General features: G+C 44.4%; 1 protein-coding gene across 1 annotated transcript in view; it reads left to right on the top strand.

The window, feature by feature from the left end:
• The window catches only part of ZMAT2 (zinc finger matrin-type 2), a 740,808-nt gene extending 723,470 nt beyond the window's left edge, over positions 1-17,338 (top strand). The window contains exon 6 of the mRNA XM_044059614.1: positions 16,777-17,338. Within this exon, the coding sequence (XP_043915549.1) occupies positions 16,777-16,920 (144 nt within the window). The 3' untranslated portion in view covers positions 16,921-17,338. The remainder of the gene's footprint in view (positions 1-16,776) is intronic.
• Positions 17,339-21,047: the final 3,709 nt, after the last annotated feature.

Consider the following 21,047-nt stretch of genomic DNA (forward strand, 5'->3'; position numbering starts at 1 on the left):
CACTCTTGGCAGCCCCTTTCAGAGGAAAACTGGCACTTTTTTATCACAATTGGCATATGATCACCCAGGACAAATGGGTTCTCAATATTATTTCAAAAGGTTACAGGTTCCACTTTCACACTCTGCCAAGATTAAAAGGAATGCCAAATCTGCCACTAAATCAATGGGCAGAGGCCCAAAAACAAATTATGGCACTCATGAACATGGGAGCTATTCAAAAGGTACCACCACAGGAACAAGGCAAGGATTTTACTCAAGACTCTTTCTGGTTCCCAGAAAAGACAAAGCCTGGAGGCCCATTCTGGATCTTTCTTCACTAAACACTTACCTGGATGTTCCGAAATTCAAAATGTTGACATTACAGCAGCTTCTTCCCATGCTGGGCAAGCAAGCTTGGCTCGTGACTTTGGACTTCAAGGAGGCATACCTGCATGTCCCTATCAGACAAAACTGCAGAAGATACCTCATGTTCTTAGCTGGTCCAATGCACTATCAATTCTCTGCATTACCCTTTGGATTATCTACTGTGCCCAGGGTCTTCACAAAGTGCCAGGCACCAGTAATTGCATTTTGCAGACAGAAAGTAATTCAAATTTACCCATGCCTGGACGACTGCCTAATTCAAGCAGAGAGCAAGGACATTCTTCTACAGCATCTGGCGTTTGTAAAAAAATTTATTAAGTTGCCTGGGGTACACAGTAAACGAAAAGAAATCAAAACTAGTGCCCTCACAAGAGATAATATTCCTGGGTGCCAGTTTGAACACAAAGGCCCAGATGGCTTTTCTCATGCCAGACAAGCAAGGACAAACTGACACAATACTTTCAATTGATGGCAACAAAGACCAACTCCCTGCAAGAAAAATTCTGCAGGCCTTGGGCTTCATGGCATCTTGCATACTACTAATTCCATATGCCAGACTGCATATGAGGAAACTACAATGGTACCTAAAGAGTGTATGGTCTCAACACTGTCAAAGTTTGGAAACAGTTATACCACTAATACCTTGCCTTCAACAGGAGTTTCGATGGTGTGCTCAAGCTTGTCACCTCAACAAGGGACAGCCTTTCACTCAACCCACAGCCAGGCAAACACTGACAACAGATGCATTGGATTATGCCTGGAGAGCACACATGGCAGGAAAATGTATTCAGGGCAAGTGGCTCGCAGAACAAAGGCATCTTCACATCAATCAAAAAGAGATGCTAGCTGTACAAAATGCCCTTATAGCTTTCAAGGACCTGTTGCATCCAGGACAACTACTACTAAAGACAGACAACACCACAGTTATGTGGTACATAAACAAGCAAAGGGGGCACTCACTCCTACGCCCTCTGCAGACAAGCCATGACCTTGTGGAACACAGCTATAAACTATCAAGTTCATCTACAAGCACAATTCCTGCCAGGAGAGGAAAACACAGACGACTTAAACAGAAATATCATGGATCCCCACGAATGGGAATTGAATCCTCAAATATTCAGAATGATAACAAAGAAATGGTGGAGCCCGGACATAAATCTGTTTGCCTCCCCAATGAATTGCCAGCTAAAGAAATTCTGCACAAGGAGTTACCATCCGCAAGCATGGAAAGTGGATGCCCTCTCATTCAGCTGGACAAACCTACAAGTATATGCTTTTCCACCACTGCCTCTTCTCCCAAAGGTACTCATAAAAGCCAGGCAAGAAGAGCCAAAAATGATCCTGTTTGCACCAGACTGGCCACGCCAGCACTGGTACCCAATCTTAAAAAACTTAGCACAAGGACCACAGTGGATTTTGCCTCAAATACCACATCTGCTGTCTCAGCACAACAATCAGTTACTCCACAGCCAGCTAAAGACACTACACCTAGCTGCATGGAAGATTCCCTAGCCACGCAAGCAATGCCTCTCTCCAAAGCAGTTATGGATGTCCTTCTGGAGGCCAGAAGGCCTAGTACCAGGAAAGCTTACTCGGATAAATGGAAGAGATTCTGTGCCTGGAACCAGGCTCACAGCCTTGATCCTCTTGTGCCAAATATTCCTCAGATACTACAATATTTGACTGAGATGCTGGACAAAGGCCTCTCCTTTTCATCCATCAAGATCCACGCCTCTGCCATCTCTGCACATTACAACACGTATCCACCAATTTTCTCTAATCCTTTGCTAAAACAGTACCTCAGAGGGGCTAAAAACATAAGACCGCCCCGTAGAGCACCTACTCCAACTTGGGACCTCAACTTTGTTTTGGAAAAATTTACTTTACCTCCTTTTGAACCAGTTAGCACGGCAGAATTAAAATACATTTCTTGGAAAACTGCTCTGCTCCTGGCAATAACTTCTGCAAGAAGAGTTTCGGAATTACAGGCACTAATGGCAGTGGAACCTTTCCTCATTTTCCACCAGGACAGGGTGTCCTTAAGAACTAACCCTACGTTTGTGCCTCAGGTGTTTACAGGTGTGTCTCTAAACCAAACCATTCACTTGCCTACTTTTTATCCAAAACCACAGAATAAAGGGGAAAGACTACTGCATTCATTGGACATTCACAGGCAGTTACGCTTCTACTTGGACAAAACCAAAGCTTTCAGAAAATCAGAGCAATTATTGGTAGCATATGCTGCAGCAGCACAGGGAAAAGCTATTTCAAAACAGACTATTTCCAAATGGATAGGACATTGCATACATTTCTGCTATACGCACCATGGAAAACCTGTGCCTAACAGCATTAGATCTCACTCCACCAGGGCAACAGCCACTTCAACTGCCTACCTCAGAGGAGTACTTACCAAGGATATTTTGGAAGCAGCAACATGGAGTTCGGTGCATACCTTCACCAAGCATTACCATCTGCCTCTATACTCTAAATCCAGAGCTGGCTTCGCCTCTGCAGTGCTGCAGGGCCTTATAGAACCAACCACCCTACCTCAGCTTTGGGATTCTACCCAAGTGCAATGACTGCAGCAGTGTCACACGATGAACATAGTACAGTTTTGTACCTACCATAAATGTAGATGTTCAAGTGTAGACACTGCTGCAGTCAAGGTTACCCTCTCTCCTTCCCCTCTTACTGGCTAGTACGTACCTAGTTCCTCTACCTTTTACTACCTATGGGGAGTACTTGCTGGTAGCTGAAAGTATGTTGTTTGCATTTCTTATGTATGTTTTATTAGCAATTTGAATTGCCTACCTATTTGGGGTACCTGACATCTGGGGCAAGAAAAACTGAAGAAAATGACATTGGCTGCATCTTATATACCCCTGTCGCACTGACTTCAGGGAGGAGGCGAGAGCAACCGACGCCGGACCAAGACTTTGGAACTCAGGCCGGCTGGGGAACCACCTGACGGCAGGATAACCCAAGTGTAATGACTGCAGCAGTGTCTACACTCGAACATCTACGTTTATGGTAGGTACAAAACTGTACTTTTTCTACTCAAGACTACTGTCACTGCAAGAGAATACTTCAGGATTCTGGGTGTCATGGCATCTGATACCTCTTGCAAGACTCCATGTCAGAAAAATACAAAGGTGTCTGAAGTCTCATTGGTCCCAGCATCGACTCATATTGTCTTTTCAAATTCCAGTTCTGAGAGTGAAGAATTCAAATATCTGCTGGTATGGGTAAGTGCAGCTTGCACAACTATAAATGTGAAGTTGTTCAGTCTCGCCATTTTTTTCTTTACACGTGGGTTCGGAGCCGATCCATCGGCTTTGAGTCGGACGCTTTCTAAGCTCAAGATCTTTTGAGTTAGCTCGATGCACAATCCGTATCCCATGATGCTCTCCTACCAACCCCAGATCTAGTTTGCCGCTGCAATGGATCGCATGATCTTCAGAGGAAGCTCGGGCCAGTAACCTTCTTTACTATATTTAGAATTTAAAAATTTCTTATTAAACTATAATTAGTTAGTGGATTGAGTGAGATTTCACATATTTCTTTTATTTGTTGTTTAGTGAGTGGATTGGAAGTTATTTTTTGTCTTCTAATTCGGAGCGGTTGCTCCTAGGCCTTTAGCGTTTCTTAAGTTGCATTTACTTGACAGGACTCTGTCAAATTTAATTCCCTATCCCCTTATATTTCTTAGAATTAGTGTATTAGAACTTTTTGTGTAACATTCTTTTTATAGTCATTACAGTTCAGGGATCTGAACTTTCTAAGGAGTCCGTGGCTTACATTTTTTGATTGTTATCAGGGATCTGATATTTGTTGTACTTGTTATAATGTCGGAGAAAAAAAAATCTGGTTTTAAAAGATGTGACTGTGGACAAAAGATGTCCATCACTGATGATCATGTTTCTTGTGTGTACTGCTTGGGGCCACTACATTTACAAGAAGATTGCTCTATCTGCCATTCCTTCAGTGGCAGGGTCTTATTGGAGAGGCAAAGGAAATTGGCTGTTGAAGCCAGATTTCCAAGAAGCTTTAGACAAGACTGACCAGACCTCCAAGTCCTCGAAGGGGTCAAAGTCTTCTAAGGTGTCATCGGAGCACAAGTCTTCTGTTCCGAGCACCTCTGTGAAGACTCAGTCGCCGGCTCTACAGCCTTCGGAGCCGTGTACTAAGATCTTACCTCGGAGCCAAGTCATTGTGTTGGAGCCGGTGTCGGAGATATTAAAGTCCCCAATCCTCAAGTCGGTGGCTTCTTCTGCTCCTTCTACCCATTCTTCCGGTCCCCTTTCTGACATCAGTGTGGACCGTGTGGTGCAGAGACTTTTGGTGAACCCGACCCTGGCCAAATTACTTTTAGCTTCAACCCAGTTGGCTTCAAAGCCTACGACCCCCCCCCCCACTACGATTTCTGCTCCTCCTCCGAGGCCAGTTGAGCCTTCTGAGCCGGAAAGAGAGTATCCGATAGTGGTGGAACCCTCGGAGCCGAGGCCTGTTCCAGTGCCCTCAGCTCCATCGACCTTGACTTCTTTGGTTCCGATCGAAGAGTCTCGGAGCCAACACTCTCTCACTAGTTCTGGGGGGAGACAGTCGAACCAATGCTTCGGTTCCGACTCTCCCTCTTGCGGCTTCGGCGCAGATGAGTTCAGTTCCGTCCTCTGGTTCGGAGCCTGTGGTCTCAGCCCCTGGGAGGTTGAACCGGTGGACTCCTTGGGTCGGGAAACCAGAGCCTTCGATGCCATGAGGAGGGTCATGTCTGCTAAGAACCTTTTTCTCTCCAGATCTTTCCTCTTCCTCCTTTAAAGGGCTGCGTTCTGTCCCTACACCATAGGTTCCTACCAAGCGTCGAGACCCAGAGCCTCAGGTAACCCCATTGGGTGACTCCTGCTTGACTGAGACTTCACCAGATGCCCCCACTGATGAGGTCCCCAGAAAAAGACTGTACAAGAGGAGGCATTTAGATTCCCCTCAGGAATTCTTAACATCAGACACCGACTTAGAGGAATCCGAAGGGTCCCCACGGTCCTCCTCTGAGGATGTCTCATTTGCAGACAGCCTGGAAATATTAAAGCAGAGGGGTGACTGGCAGTCCCTTACCCCTACTGAGGATGAGTCGGTGCTTCTGAAGGCCTTTGGGTCTCAACCTTCCACCTCCTGGGTTACTCCGCCCTTTGACGAATTAATGGACTTGGTCGCTTGAAGTGTGTGGGAGTCTCCTGATTTCATTGAACCGGTCCCTCGGAGGCCCAACAAATTTATCACCTCCCCTCAAGACAGGTATTTTCTTATGAAGGAAGTCCCCATTGATACTATGGTGGTGGTGGTGGCGGCCACCAAGAAAGAGATGTCTTCTTCTGTTCATCCTCCTAATAAGGACTCTAGGACTATGGACAGATATGGGAAATGCATCAGAGATCTTGGAGATGCTCTACAGGGCAAAACAGATGATGCTGTTTCAGAGAAAGTAACTGCACAGCTTAACACCCTTAATTCTATTGTGAACTCGTCCGTGCGGCTTATTTCTTATGCAGCCAATGGATCGAGCCGGGCTGCAGGTTCAGCGATAGCTCTGCGGAGACAATCCTGGATGCACTTATGCTCCTTTGCGGAAGCCTTCAAGTCTTCCTTTGTTAATACCCCATTTGATGGCTCTTCCTTGTTTGGGCCTAAAGTCAAGGAGACACTCACTAGGTGTGAGCAGGAAGGAAAGACTCTGTCTGCCGTAGGAGTCAGTTTTTCCACCCCCCACTAGACCATAGCCCAAAGGAAAGAGGTGGAAAAATGTGGTTCCGAAAATCCCAAGGAGCTTTTCAGAACACATGTAGTGAACCCCCCTCCAGGGGCAGAGGAGGGGGGTATAATGGGAAGATGCCATCCAGGTGGCCGAGGGGGTCCGCAGAACCAGGGTGACAAGGAGCAGTTCCTTGGCAAGCCCCATCAGCGCTCCTGAGAGGAGGCCCGACCGTCCTGCTCTGGAGGCAGTCGGGGGTCGCTTAGCTTTATAACCAGATGCTTGGCTAGGAATTGCATCAGATTCTTGGGTAAAAAGAATAATTACCAGAGGTTACATCATTCCCTTTTCAGAATCCCGTTCCATTCGTACAAGAATCCCAGACGTTCCACCCAGTCTTCGGAATCTAGCAACCATAGAAATTCAAAGGCTGCTAGGAAAAGTCATCCAGCCAGTCCCGGCGGACCAGATAGGATCCGGAACTTACTCCAGGTTCTTTTTAGTTCCAAAGAAAACAGGGGACTGGTGGCTGATTTTAGACCTCAGCAAGCTAAATACCTTTGTCAAAAAGGAAAAGTTCCGGATGGTCATGCTTCAGTCGATACTTCGTTTCTCGAAACGGGCAATTGGATGTGCTCTATAGATCTCAAGGATGCGTACTACCACATCAAAATGGGCAGGCCATACAGGGATCACTTGCGTTTCCAGCTGGGGGCCAGTCACTACCAATTCTGATCTCTGCCTTTTGGTCTCACCACCACCCCCAGAGTGTTCACCAAATGTATGGCAGTGATCACGGCTCACTTGAGATGTTTAGGATTAAGTGTGTTTCCATATCTCTACAACTGGCTCCTCACCGCCACCACCAGGCATCAACTAATTTACGCCAGAAATTACACTATCAACCTGTGTTCCAGGTTGGGCATAACCTTAAATTTCGAAAAATCTGCTTTATTGCCATCACAGCATATTTCCTTTAAAGGAGCAGATCTAGACACCACCACCTCCCTGGTCAGATTGCCTCTAGAAAGTGTAATATCTTTGCGAAGTCAAGTGTCCCAGTTGTTAATGGAAAGGAGAGTTCTGCATTCCAGGTCCTGAAGCTGCTAGGCACCATGGCAGCTACACTTACAGCGGTTCCTCCGGGACGAATGCACATGAGGATACTCCAATGGCTACTATTCACACAGTGGTCTTATCAACAGCTTCCAATGTCACACAAGATTATTCTGACAAATGCCTACAAAAAGGACCTTCTTTGATGGTTGAACAGCCACCAAGTTACTGTAGGCTGCCCATTTATACTTCCCCCTCCCACAGCGACCACGGATACTTCCCTGATAGGGTGGGGGGGGTGTTATTTCAGGGAAGAACTGTCCAAGGCACTTGGTCAGACATGGAATCTCATTTTGCACATCAATGTCTTAGAATTGAGAGCGGTGTTTCTAGCGTTGCAACACTTTCACGACTCTCTACCTCGAGAGACGATTGCAATTCAGACAGACAACACGTCGGTAGTCTGGTACATCGACAAGCAAGGGGGAACCAAGTCTTACCCCTTATGCCGAGAGGCTCTGAGACTTTGGCAGTGGGCTGTATCGAGCGGGCGCTTTCTCATAGCAACACACATACCCGGGTCATCCAACGTGATAGCGGACAAACTGAGCAGAGCCATTCTGTTGCCCTACGAGTGTTCCCTCAAAGAACAAGTGGCGGAAAGGATATTCCGCAGATGGGGCCAGCCTTGCTGCGATCTTTTTGCATCCCCGCTGAATGCAAAATGCATTAGCTACTTCGCCCTGTACCCCCCCCCCCCCGAGAGACAACCCAAGAGACTCATTTGTACACGATTGGCCCTCGGGTCTCCTATATGCCTTCCCTCTAATTCCCAGATTCTTACAGAAAGCCAAAAGCCTGGGAAGAGCTGTTATTCTAATAGCCCCATTTTGGCCTCGACAGATATGGTTCCCCTTCCTACAGCAATACCAAGTGGAAGAACCTTGGGTTCTGGACCCAGTGCCAGACCTTCTGACTCATTTGCGGGAGTTCTTCACCCCTCTCTTCTCTCCCTCAAACTGACAGCTTGACTGCTCCACTTCCCAACCTAGCCAGTTTACATGATTTGTCTCCAGTGGTTCAACATATTTTAGTTTCCTCTCACAAAGTCTCCACCAGGAAACTTTATAATAGCAAATGGAGTCGATTTGCTCATTGGGCTTCTCAGCATGGTATTGATCCCTATGTTGCCCCTATTCATAGTATTCTGGAATTCTTGACTTCGCTCTTTCACGATGGTGCTGCAGCTTCTACGATAAGGGTTCAATTAGCTGCCATATCTAACTTCTATGTGGGATGCAGTGGCTCAAACATTGTCACACAGATTATGTAAAGCCTTTTTGAAAGGGACTCCTCACCTTAGGCCACCTATCAGACATCCTGTTACTCCCTGGATTCTGAATTTGGTGCTGTCTCAACTCATTCTTCCACCTTTTGAGCCTGCATCATCTTGTCCTTTGAAGTTCCTTTCTTGGAAAACCATTTTCCTAGTGGCTATTACTTCAGCTCATAGAGTTTCTGAACTGTATGCACTTTCTATCAGGCCCCCATATCTAGTCTTTCACCCCGACAGAGTGTCTATAAGAACAAATCCTACCTTTCTTCCTAAGGTCTGCTCCGAGGCAAATTTGAACCAGTCTATTGACCTTCCTACTTTTTTTCAGACATCATACTAGTAGAATGGAGTACATGTTATATAAGCTTGATGATCACAGACAGTTGAGGTTTTACTTAGAACAAAAGAATTTAGGAAAGCTGATCAACTATTCATCTCCTATGCAGACAATAAGAAAGGTTTGTCGGTATCCAAAGTTGCATTGTCCAGATGGATTGCTGACTGTATAAAACTTGCATATTCTTCAGCTAAACAACCTTTGGAACATGAGGTGAAAGCTCATTTACATCTTTAGCCCACGCAGCCCATCTACCTTTGGACACCATTTGTGCAGCTTCTACTTGGTCCAAACCTCATACATTTATCACTCATTACAAAGTGGACAGGGCCACCAGGGACAGGGCTTCCTTTGGTTCCACTCTTCTCAGGAATATACTGCCGTGAGCCACCCAGGATTAGGGTGCTTGGGACACTACCCACGTGTAAAGAACAAACGGCGAGATTGAACAACTTCACATAAAGAAGTTATGTTCTTACCATAACGTTACATGTGAGTTGTTCATCTCGCCTTTGTTCTTACACTCCCTTCCACCTTCCCCTTCCAGGTTATGGAAGAACAGGTATGACTGGTGGTCTGGTTGGTATTGCTCATGTCCTTCTTTCCAATCAGATTATTGTTTAGCTATTGTAAATAGTTATGTATTTTGTACATTGTTTATAATTGGTTGCTTAGTGTGTTTTTTTATTACTGGTTTAGCAAACTAGATCTGGGGTTGGTAGCAGAGCATCATGGGATAGGGACTGTGCGTCGAGCTAACTCAAAAATCTTGAGCTTGGAAAGCGGCTGACTTGGAGCTGATGGATCGGCTCCGAACCCACGTGTAAAGAACAAAGGCGAGATGAACAACTCACATGAGACATTATGGTAAGAACATAACTTCTTTTTTTATTTAGCAAGTGAAGTGTTTTGTATTTTGAAGTATGTAGTGATCTTGCAATGAAGTATGTATTGAGTGAGACTGCAGTGAGTAAACCAGATGAAGAAAAATCCTAGGGTTGTGGTTTGCACTTCATGTAAAATGGGAGCTGCATTTTGAGGCAGCTTTTTTAATGCTGAGCTAGTACTGAATTTGTACAGTGCACGGGTGTGGCCATTTCTGTATACTGTGCTCATTTTTACAAATATGTCAAGAGTTTTAGCTGAGGATAGACAGAGATTGAATCTGTTACTCCCAAGCAGAGAATGGGTAAGGTAATAAGATGCGGACTTTTACATCATTTTGAGGGAGTAATAAATTATGTACAGTTAAGATGGGAGGAATGGGAGGAGCAGATGTAGCAGCCAACAAGAGAACATTTTCTTTTTTTAGAAGACATTTGGCCCTTGGATTATATTCTATGGATGTGTGGTTTCATTACTGTACTCTGTTTAAGGAGAGATAGTGTGGTTTATTCAAAGGCAAGGGCACCATTTCTTGCACCAGTGATTGGAAGTGTGTTGTCCTGTCTCCTCGGCTTTTGTCATGTAATATTTATTTTTTACTGCAGTAAACAGCAAGGTATGTGCATTGTTTCATATTATTAAAACTCAGTTTTCATGTAGTGTGGTTGCAAAACAGTAGGCAAGTTGAGAATACATAGGGAAGAGGATCATTTGCAAGTCATGGCAGAATACAGTGAGTTGTGAATCTGGTGCCTGAGGATAATGGTAAAACTAGAATTTGCCGAGCATGCTGTGTACTATAATGTAAATTTAACTGCGTTAATGCATGTTAGTAAAAGATTGCTTGAACAAGAATCTGTAGGCATTGTGTTGATGATGCTGTGCATATATACCTAAGTGCATTTAGATGAAAAACAGAAGTGTTTGTTCACTTTACTACCAGTTGTAGAAAGCTTATGATGTAACTGAAAGGGTATGCCATTTTTCTTCTGCTTAGTCTCTGCTTTTTCCACCATGAAATCACTGTTCTAAATATGATTGCATCTCTTTTTAATTCTGAAAGCAGCTTTTGATATTTATATCTGATTCTTTTGTAAGTATGGATCATTTGAAGAATACAGCAGATTTTTTTGATTCATTGCAGCATTATAACTGATGATAATAAATGCATCTTTTTGAGTATTGCCTTCCGATCTGGCTTCCATGATTTCCGTTAACTGTCCACCTGCCCTAGGAACAAGGGTTGGAAGGTACAATTCCAAAACTGTGATATTGCAGGGAACAGTTGATGTCCTTCCATTTCACTGTTGCAGTATTCCTTGCAATAGGTAATCCCTTGCCACTGTTGCAGTATTCGTTGCAATAGGTAATCCCTTGCCAAGGGCAGCCAGATGTCCGGCCAGTATATCAAAGCCTTTGGGTTGCCTAAGGTATGCCGTACATCACATTTACACTCCCAACATATAGCATAGGACATAAAGGTAACTTCGGACATACCATCCTCAGAACTTTTGCCACCAGTCCAAATGACATTGCTTGATCGTCTGAAATCCTGCTTCATTGCTGGTTCACCAAGCCATTTCAGTTAAGTGCCCCATTGGGGTTTTTGCTCTTATCTTCTTTCTTTCCTTTGTTGCTTGTGGAATTTCATGTCACCCAGAAAGAGCAATTTCCAGTGTGGAAGACAGATTCCCAGTAAAGACCTTCATGAGCAGTGCTTATTTTGTGTCTCTGCTTCCCACGACCATAATCCTGTTCCATTTGTCAGGCTTTCCTCCTGAAGACTCTCCATATTTGGCTTTTCTCTTTGACCCTGTATTTAGTGAAAAAAAAGTCTTAGGTTTTTAGTGAAAAACACTGTGGAAGAAACTTCCCACTCTGACGATCAGCCGTCCGTGAATGAGAAGGCTAAGAAGTCTAGGTCTGATTCTTCCTCTGTACCACCTCCGCCTGATGTCTTGTCTGAGGCTAAAGAAAGCCCGGAGGATCACCTGGCTCTATTGGATTCCTCTACTGTGACAGCTTCAGAGGCTGGCATGGATCTGACCTCACGCTTTTCCTGGAGACTTTGCAGATGTCCGCTTTGGATGTTCAGGCAGAGCTGCATTTGATTATTACTGAAGGGCCTAGGGGTGTTCCCAGACCTTGGTTAGAGAGGAAGTTCTGACTATGATTGTGGAATGTTGTCCGATGTCTGAGCTTTCTAAGTTTTATAGGGCAAACAATCCCATCTCCTACTCCTAAGGACCCTCAGAGTGAGTGGCAGAATTTCACTCTGGATTTGTTTTATGCCCTTATGGCTTTGAAACCTCCTCAAGGAGTTTCTGTTACTGCTCTACCTTGGTCCTCCACTCCTCTTAAAAGGCCTAGGGAACAGGTGGATTCAGATGAGGAATGCCTTGCTTATTCATCCGATACACCTTCTCCTTTAGATTATGGTTCTGAGGAGGAGTTGTCCACTAGTCCTGATAGCCCGTTTTAGGAGATTTCCTTTGGGGATACAATTTCCAGAATGATGGAATTTTTTTAAATGGGATTGTGCCCAGGTTTCTGAAGTGCAGAAGAGGTATTACTAGCTTCTGCAAATGGACTGTCCCGGACCTTCTGCTGTCCTTCCTGTTTTGACTCTTGTTGGATGGGTGCCTTGTCTACTCATGTCAGGCTCCAGACTCCTAGCCCACTGCTCCCAAAAAACAGGTTTGATAGGGTGCCTGAGGATTACAAATTCCTATATAGATGCCTTCAGATGACCCTTTGGTGGTGTCTGTGGCATCTGGTAAGTCATCTCATTTGCTGCCCTCTACAAAGCTGCTCGCTTCTGATAGACAGTAGGACAATGAAAAGACTAGGTAAGAAGGGTTTATATCTTTGCTACCTTGGCTTTTAGGGCTGTGAATTATCGGACCCATATGTCCAGATATATTTTGGCTGTTCTTTCTCAGGCTTGTCAGGTAATTTCTGACTTTCCAGATTCTAAATGGAAAACTTCTGCTCTGTGTTTGTTAGAGACTTTTCAGGTGGCTTGCCATTCTAATAAGTGTAGTTATGATGCAGCAGGTACTTCATCCAGAGCTGCTGCTGTTGGTTCTGTAATGAGAGGATATTCCAGGCTTAGGCTTCAAACTTTGTCTGATGAATTCAAGACTAAGTTGATGGATGCTCCCCTGGATAACAAACCCTTGTTTGGTGCAGCTGCTGCTGATTTGGTGAAGTCTCTTCAAGGTAAGGGCAAGGCTTTACAGGAACTTAAACATTTTGTTTTTCTCTCCTGTGCCTAAATTTCAAAGAAATTACCCTAATAAGCCAGCCTTTATTTGTAGACTGTCTTTTCCTCCGCCCAAGGGTAAAAGGGGGGGGGGGGGATAAAAGGGCTCTTCCTGCTAAAGCTACCCAGACTCCAGTGACAGAAATCTCCCTTTCCTGACAAACCAGGTACTGTCTGACTGTCCTGTTCTTCTCACCCCCATTCCTCTTTATCATCTTTCCCTCTCCCTTCCAGTTAGGTTAAAGATTACTCAGGATTCCTGGGTTTTGTCTGTCATCCACCTGGGGTATTACATGGTCTAGAAATCTTTTCCCCCTTTCATGGGCATTCCTCATCCACATTAAGAACAGTTGGTTTTCTTTCCATGGGATGCTTCAGTATCTTTTGACTCAAGGAACAGTTTAGGAAGTTCCAGCTTCTCAAAGGGGGAAGGAGTTATACTCTAGATTGTATTTGGTTCCCAGGAAAGAGGGTACTTAAAGACCCATTCTGGACCTCTCCTATTTAAGCACCTTTCTGAAGGTCCCTTCCTTTCGGATGTTGTCCCTTTGGTCTTTGTTCCCTCTGCTGCTTCCTTAAGCTTTTCTAGAGTCTCTGGATCTCAAGGATGCTAATCTTCACATTCCTATTCATCCCCTTTTCAGGAACTTTATATGTTTCTCTTTTGCTTCCTGGCATGGTCAGTTTTCTGCTTTGCCCTTTGGCCTTTGTACTGCCCCAAGGGTATTCACCAAATGCCTCACTCCTGTGATTGCTTTTTGCAGGCTAAGGGGGATACTAGTCTTTACCTACTTAGACGATCTCCTGCTTCAGGCATCCTCTCCAGAGATTCTACTGTAGCATCTTCACTTTGCCATTTCCATCTTAGAAAGCCTGGGACTCACTGGAAATTTCAAAAGTCCTTTCTGACTCCTTCACAGGATCATATATGTCTGGGGTGCAGGATGCAGACTGTTCCAGTGCTCGCATCTCTGCCTCCTCCCAAGGCCTTGACTCTCATTTCTTTCTTTTCAATCCTTTCTTCCTCTGGCCTTTATTACAGCCAGGGAGTTTGAGAGCTCTAGGTTTTATGGCCTCCAACATTTCCTGTGCTCCCTTTTATCAGCTCCACATGAGAAAGTTTCTAAAGTCAGTTTGGATTTAGCATTCTCATTCCTTGGAAGACTTTCCTCTTCTTCCATGCCTCAAGCTGGAATTTCAGTGGTGGATTCAACAACTGACTCTCAATTCAGGGCTCCCCTTTCAATCCCATTTTCCCTCTCAGGAGCTGTTCACAGATGCTTCAGACATGGGATGGGGAGCATCCTTCGGCTCTTTAAAGGTGCAGGGTCTTTGGTCACCTCAACAAAGAGAAGCCCACGTCAGTGTCAGAGATTAGACCTTTTCTGCTGTCTCTTCAAGCATTTCACCCTATATTCTCCCTAGGGCCTCTCAAGATGTTTGCAGACAACACTACAGTGATGTGGTATGTCAAAAAGGAAGGGGAGGATGAGATGTTACCTCCTATGCCGGTTGGTTCCTCTAGTGTGGGACCTAGCTATCTAGTATTGTGTGACTTTTCAAGCAGTTTATTTTCCCTCATTTCAGATCATTGTGGTAGACTCTCTGAGCAGGTCCATAACACAGTCCCACAAGTGGATGCGTTTCTGGACATTGTCCACCAGTGGGGTACTCCTCAAGTAGATTTCTTTGCCTCCCCTGTGAACAGACAATTTACTATTTTTTTTTTGTTCCATAGTCCCAGGTTCTCTGGTCTGGAAGATGGATGTCCTCTCATTTTTCCTGGGAGGGGATGTTTCCTTTATGCCCCCCCCCTCATTCCAAAAGTCCTGTTTAAAATACAACAGGATGCTCCCAAAAACTTGCTGGTGATTCCCTTTTTGCCCAAACAGCATTGATTCCCCTTCTGCATTTAGCCAAGGGCAGTCATCACAAATTAACTCACAGGGTGGAGCTACTCACAAGACAAGGGATCTCTCATCCATCCTCACCTGTCCACTCTTCAACTGACATTGTGGGTGATAGTATTTTGATTCCATGCAGACACCTTTTTTACGAGGATGTGCTTGGGGTCCTTCAGAAGGTCAGGAAGCCTGCAAATAGGAAATCCTACTTATCCAAATGGAAGAGGTTTTCTGTTTGGTGTCATACTTGTAACTTGGGCCTACTTTTCTTGGATGTTCCTTTGGTTCTGGCTTATTTGTGTGAATTGCTCAGTGTTGGGTTGGCTTAGTCTTCTGTTAAGGCCCACTTGGTTATTTCTGCTTATCTGTGTTTATCTTCCCCTGTAGCTTCTAGATTTGAGGCTAAGCAGTTTCTTAAGTGTTCCTCATTTTAGACCTCCCAGGAAGCCTGCTCCTCCTCCCTGGGATCTTAATTTTGTTTGGGAGAAATTGACCCAGGCTCCTTTTGAGCCTGCAGCTACAGCTTCCTTGCAGCATTATTCTTGGAAGACTGTTCTTTTGTTGGTCCTAACCTCTGCTATATGGATGTCTGAGCTTCAAGCCCTTATGGCTTGTCCCTTCGTACTTATCCTTCGTTTATGCCCAGAATGGTGATTGAGTTGTCTCTTAGTCTATTCATTTTCCCACTTTTGTCCCTTCTCTGCAATCTGCTAGTGAGAAGGTTCTGCATACTTTAGATATGCATAGACTATTTTATTTGGATAAGACTTAAGGCTTTTTGTAAATCTGATGAGCTTTTTGTTTCTTTTCATCCTAGGTCTTTAGGGTTGGCTGTTTCCAAGCAGACCATTTCTTCTTGGATATGTAAAGCCATTTCTTTTTGTTATTCCTTTCATGGCAAGAGCCTTTCTTCTTCTGCTAAGGCTCATTCTGCTAGGGCTGTGGTTTCTTGTGGTGCTTTTTCCAAGAGTTTGGATGCTAACTCTATTCTTGAGGCAGCTGCCTGGACTTCTGTACATACATTTACCAAGCACTATAAGTTGGGTGTGATATCCAGAGCTAGAGTTGGCTTTGCTAAGGTCATTTTTCTCAAGTTCCTAGGGAGCTGTGCTGGTCCTTCCTCCTTCCATTCTTCCTGAGCTTTTGCATTCTCCCTATTGTAAGGAATATGGTAACAGTGAAATGGAAGAACATAGTGCAGTTGTCTATAATGGTAGATGTCCTTCTGTTCATTGTTGCAGTATTCCCTTCTTTTCTCCTCCCTCTGGTTCTTTTCTTCTTGGGATGTACTTGTTACATCTCTACTCCTTTGACTGGCATTCCTACTGGGGCTCTGATTCCTGAGGATGTGCGTCTGGATGTCATCTTTATGCCCTACGCTATATATGGGAAGTGTGTGTGTGATGTACAGCATACCTTAGGCAACCTAATAGCTTTGGTACACTTGCCAGATATCGGGCTGCCCTTGGATGGGGATTCCTTATTGTAATGTTTACTGCAGCAGTGAAGACAAGGACATCTACCATTATGGTAAGTTGTTACACAGCTGTACTTTTTTGCCATGCACGGATTGGCACCATTATCCACAACCCAAGTTTTCATTAATACGAGTGCAGCTGGTACGGTTTCACATACAGACTCCATCCCCAATGTGGACTTGTTTTGATACCCTACATAGTTTTGGCCTGGCAGCTTCAGGTCCACATTGGGGGGGGGGGGGGGTAAGGGTGATAGCAAGCAGTGCAGAGCACCTTCCCATTAAGTGACAAGAGGGCACTTTGTGCTGCCCTTTGGCACCCAGATTGAGCCAGTGTAAATTTGATTGAAAAGATGCAGAGCACCATTTCACATTCATGATTGTTCTTTGCTTTTAATATTTCAATACAGGAGGAGAAAGCTAAGGCATACAAGAAGGAAAAGCTCAAGGAGAAAAAGAGGAAAGCAGAGGAAGAGCTGATGTTCGAGGATGATGATGATATGGCTGCTGTGATGGGATTTTCAGGTTTTGGTACCTCAAAGAAAAACCACTGAAAGGCTTTTGCTCTTCTCTTCTCTCCACATTCTTAAAGGATTTGCTTTTTATAACAAACATGACTTCAGTAAGGACCTGCGTAATGCACTGGATAGTATTGAATCTGTCTGATGACAGATGTGTACAAAAACTATGAAACACCAACCATTTTGTGATAGATGGGTACATCTGAGAATCGCTATCAGTCTTGGGACCTCTACTTTGCTTTTTTCCCCCATCCAGATGAAGTGTTTTTCTTATTTAATTATATGTAGGTCTTTCAAAATTTTTATTAGTAAGTCTGTTTTTTTCTGGAACACCACTGCTCTTAAGTGACTTTCCTTCCTGTAGAAGCACGGATGTGTGCTGTGTTAATGCTTCTGAATGGGACTGCAGGTTGATATTTCTTTTAATAAAATGAATTTTCTGAATTCTGAACAAGTTTACATACATGATGCACATTTCCATCTATTTGTATAGTACATGAAATTTGCTCAGAACCCTTTATGTGGACTGATGGTCCTACTCTGTTTATAGAAATACCTTTTTGTGGATGCATTTTGCTGATTGTTGTGGATCAAACTCACTTTACCACTTTGCAGCTAGGTCTACTCTTGTTCCAGCAATATTTTATCCTTTATTCCTAAGACCAAATCACCTTCACTGATTGACTTTCATAGTGAGTTACTTAGAAATGAGACAGTGCACCAGAATAGATGTGGCAGAGAGGTGATTTCCAGCACATTGTGCTGTAGTTGCATATGCTTGTCCATATAGAGGAAAGGACACTGTGATTATCCCTTCCAGCTATGTGCGAAAGCTGCAGAAGAACACAGGGCAGCTTATTCTAAGGGTAGATGTAATAAATTCTTTTGAGATGGAAAACACCTGACTTGAGTCTATTACTAGTTCTGAAATGTGACCATTAATCATTGGTGATCCACTATGCCAGGCATTTGTCATCACTTACGTAGTACTACCACTGCAAAGAGTGAAGTCCCCATAATGATTAGTCATCCTTTGTACTGGCATCTGGGTCCAAGTTTGAAGTCAGATTTGCCAAGTTAGAGGTGGAGGGCTTTACACCTTTAGCTTTTCTGTGCAGTCACTTTAATTGTCAAAAAAGTCATCTCCACCTCCTCAGAAAAGTATGATGTTCATCGTGTTTCACTGTTGCAGTCATTACACTTGGGTTATCCTGCTGGCAGGCGACCCGCAGTCGGCCCGAGTTCCAAAGTCTTGGTCCGGCGTCAGTTGCTGTCGCCTCTTCCCTGACGTCAGTGTGCCAGGGGTATAAAAGATGCAGCCGACGCCATTTTCTTCAGTCTTTCTTGCCGCGGGGTGCCCGAAGCAAAAGCAGTTCACAAGTGCCAGTCAGCCGACTGCTGAGATTTTCAAAATTGAGTTTCAGAACCGAAGTCTTCAATAAAGCTAAGTACCCCGTTGGGGAAACTTTTTCATGCTCCAGACCGATGTCAGTAAAAGTTAGTAATTGTATTTCTTGGGGGAAGCAAATACCTCATAAGGACTTTCACTTTTACTGTATTCCTTGCCTAGGCCCTGACCACGATGTTACCAGTTGTCAGTTTTGTGCTAGATTCAATAAACGCACTATTAAACGTCGGTTTGATTTTGCTTTACATTACTTTGGCCGAAGGTTTAATTACATAATGCCGTCGGAACAACCGACGACTGGAATATATAAAAAAACGCAAAGACAAAGAAAAGGACAGGCATCCAAGGTCCAAAACCGACAACAAAGCCTCTTCTAGGCCAGTCACCGGTTCGCCAGTTCTCAGTGAGGCGCTTTCATAGCCCCTGACACCCACTACCTCAGAGCCACAGGTCATAACCGACAGCCATGTGGGAGACACCGAGGCCTGTGGAAACTCAAAGTATTGGGCCTATGGAAACTATTCCCTCAGATTGGTCTGGAGCCGCTGAGCAGGCACCGGCTTCTGAGGGTGTTTTCAGACCTTCACAGCTTACAATTAAGCCCACTACAGCAGCAAAGGCAAAGTCAAAAACACCATTTAAGACGAGGAAACATCATCCATGCCAAAGAAACAGATGCTTAATCAGGGGTTCCCATCCCCCTCCTGACAAAAGTCCTAGGCAAGACACTGACTATGATTCCTCTGATTCCTCTTCTGTTCAGGGATATTCTGTCCCTCCCTATGAGGACTCTGATGCAGAAGAGTCTATACCTTCAGCCTCCCCGCCTGAGGATTATTCTTTTGGGGAAACCCTGCACACCATGAGGGAGCATTTCCATTGGGAGAGCCAGGATTATTCAGAATCCAAGAAAAGGCTCAGAGACTTTATTTTATTGCCTCAGCACAGGCCCCTGGCTATCCCCCCTGTGCTGGATATTGTGGATGGTGTTTTTTTCTGAATCCAGTCTGTCCCCTGATTCTTTACCTCCTGCACCAGTCAAGCCAGACAGGTACTACAGGGTCCCTGACTCTCATAAATTTCTTTACAAAAACCCCGCTGCAGACCCAGAAACAATTTCTCAAGGTCCTAAAGGGGTTAAGGCTTCCAGTGCTAAAAATCCTGTCCCCTCGGATAGGGATTCCAGAGCACTGGACAGATGGAGGAAAAAAGTTTACACTTCTGCTACTTTAGCTGTAAGGGCTTTAATCTGCCAGTTTCACATGCTAAAATATCAACAGTACCTCATGTCATTGTTAAAACAGAAAATGGTTTCAAATTCAGAAAGTCCTGACAGTAAGGAAATGCAGGATTTATTGCATGCAGTTGAACAAGTGGGAAAGCATACTCTGCAATGTGGTTTTGATTCATAAGAGGCTTCTTGTAGAGCAGCAGTTACATTATTCAAAGGCATGCTTGGTTGAAAGAACAAAGTTTACCTGATCATGTTAAAGTAAAATTATTGGATGCTCCACTACAGCATAATACTTTGTTTGGTGTTAAGGCAGAAGAGGTGTTAAAGAAAATGGAAGATAAAGCAAAATCAATGCAGACAATGAAAGGTTTCTTACAGGTTCAACCATGTAGATTTAGCAGAAACTGGCCTTCAAAAAATTGGTCCTTTCCAGTGTCAGACAGGCCACAGAGAGGCAGATACAGACAATGAAGAGGCAGATCTCAGCCCCAAGGCTCCTACAGACCTAAACAATGGGTGCTTCAGCCCCCACAGGAGGGGAAGATAAATCACAACCTTATAGGAAATGGTCCCAATGACTTCCTTCTACAAATGCCAAGCACTTACCTTTTGACAGCACCCCTAGGGGGAAAGGTAGCACTTTAATCAAAAAATTGGCACATGATCACCCAGGACCAATGGGTGCTGAATATTGTTTCTCAGGGTTACAGGTTCCACTTCCACACGCTTCCAAAATGAAAGGGTATGCCAGACCTGCCACAAAACCAATGGGCAGAGGCACAAAAACAGATTGCTGCTCTTATGGACATGGGAGCTATTCAAAAAGTTCCACAGCAAGAACAGGGACAAGGATTTTACTCAAGACTTTTCTTAGTACCCAGAAAGGACAAAGCCTGGAGACCAATACTGGACCTGTCAATCCTAAGTACTTTCCTGGATGTTCCAAAATTCAAAATGTTAACACTACAACAACTTCTGCCCATGCTGGGCAAGAAGGCTTGGCTAGTTACTTTGGACCTCAAGGAGGCATACCTGCATGTCCCAATCAGACAATCTTGCAGAAGATACCTCAGATTCATAGCAGGCTCAATGCATTACCAATTCTCTGCACTGCCCTTTGGATTATCTACTGCGCACAAAATGCCTGGCACCAGTAATTGCATTTTGCAGACAAAAAGGAATTCAAATATATCCCTACTTGGACGACTGCCTTATTCAAGCAGAGAGCAAGGACATTCTTCTAAAGCATCTGGCATTTGTAAAAAGATTACTAATTTGCCTAGGTACACAGTAAACGAAAATAAATCAAAACTAGTGCCCTCTCAAGAGATAATGTTCCTGGGTGCAAGCTTAAATACAACTACCCAGATGGCTTATCTCACACCAGACAAACAAAGGCAACTGACTCATTACTTTCAAATGATGGCAACAATAACCCAGCTCCCTGCAAGAAAAATTCTGCAGGCCCTGAGCTTCATGGCATCCTGCATTCTACTAATTCCGTAAGCAAAACTCCAT

The sequence above is a fragment of the Protopterus annectens genome, chromosome 17.part0 (assembly GCF_019279795.1).
Source record: "Protopterus annectens isolate FY-2018-M chromosome 17.part0, PAN1.0, whole genome shotgun sequence".
NCBI classification, from domain to species: domain Eukaryota; kingdom Metazoa; phylum Chordata; order Ceratodontiformes; family Protopteridae; genus Protopterus; species Protopterus annectens.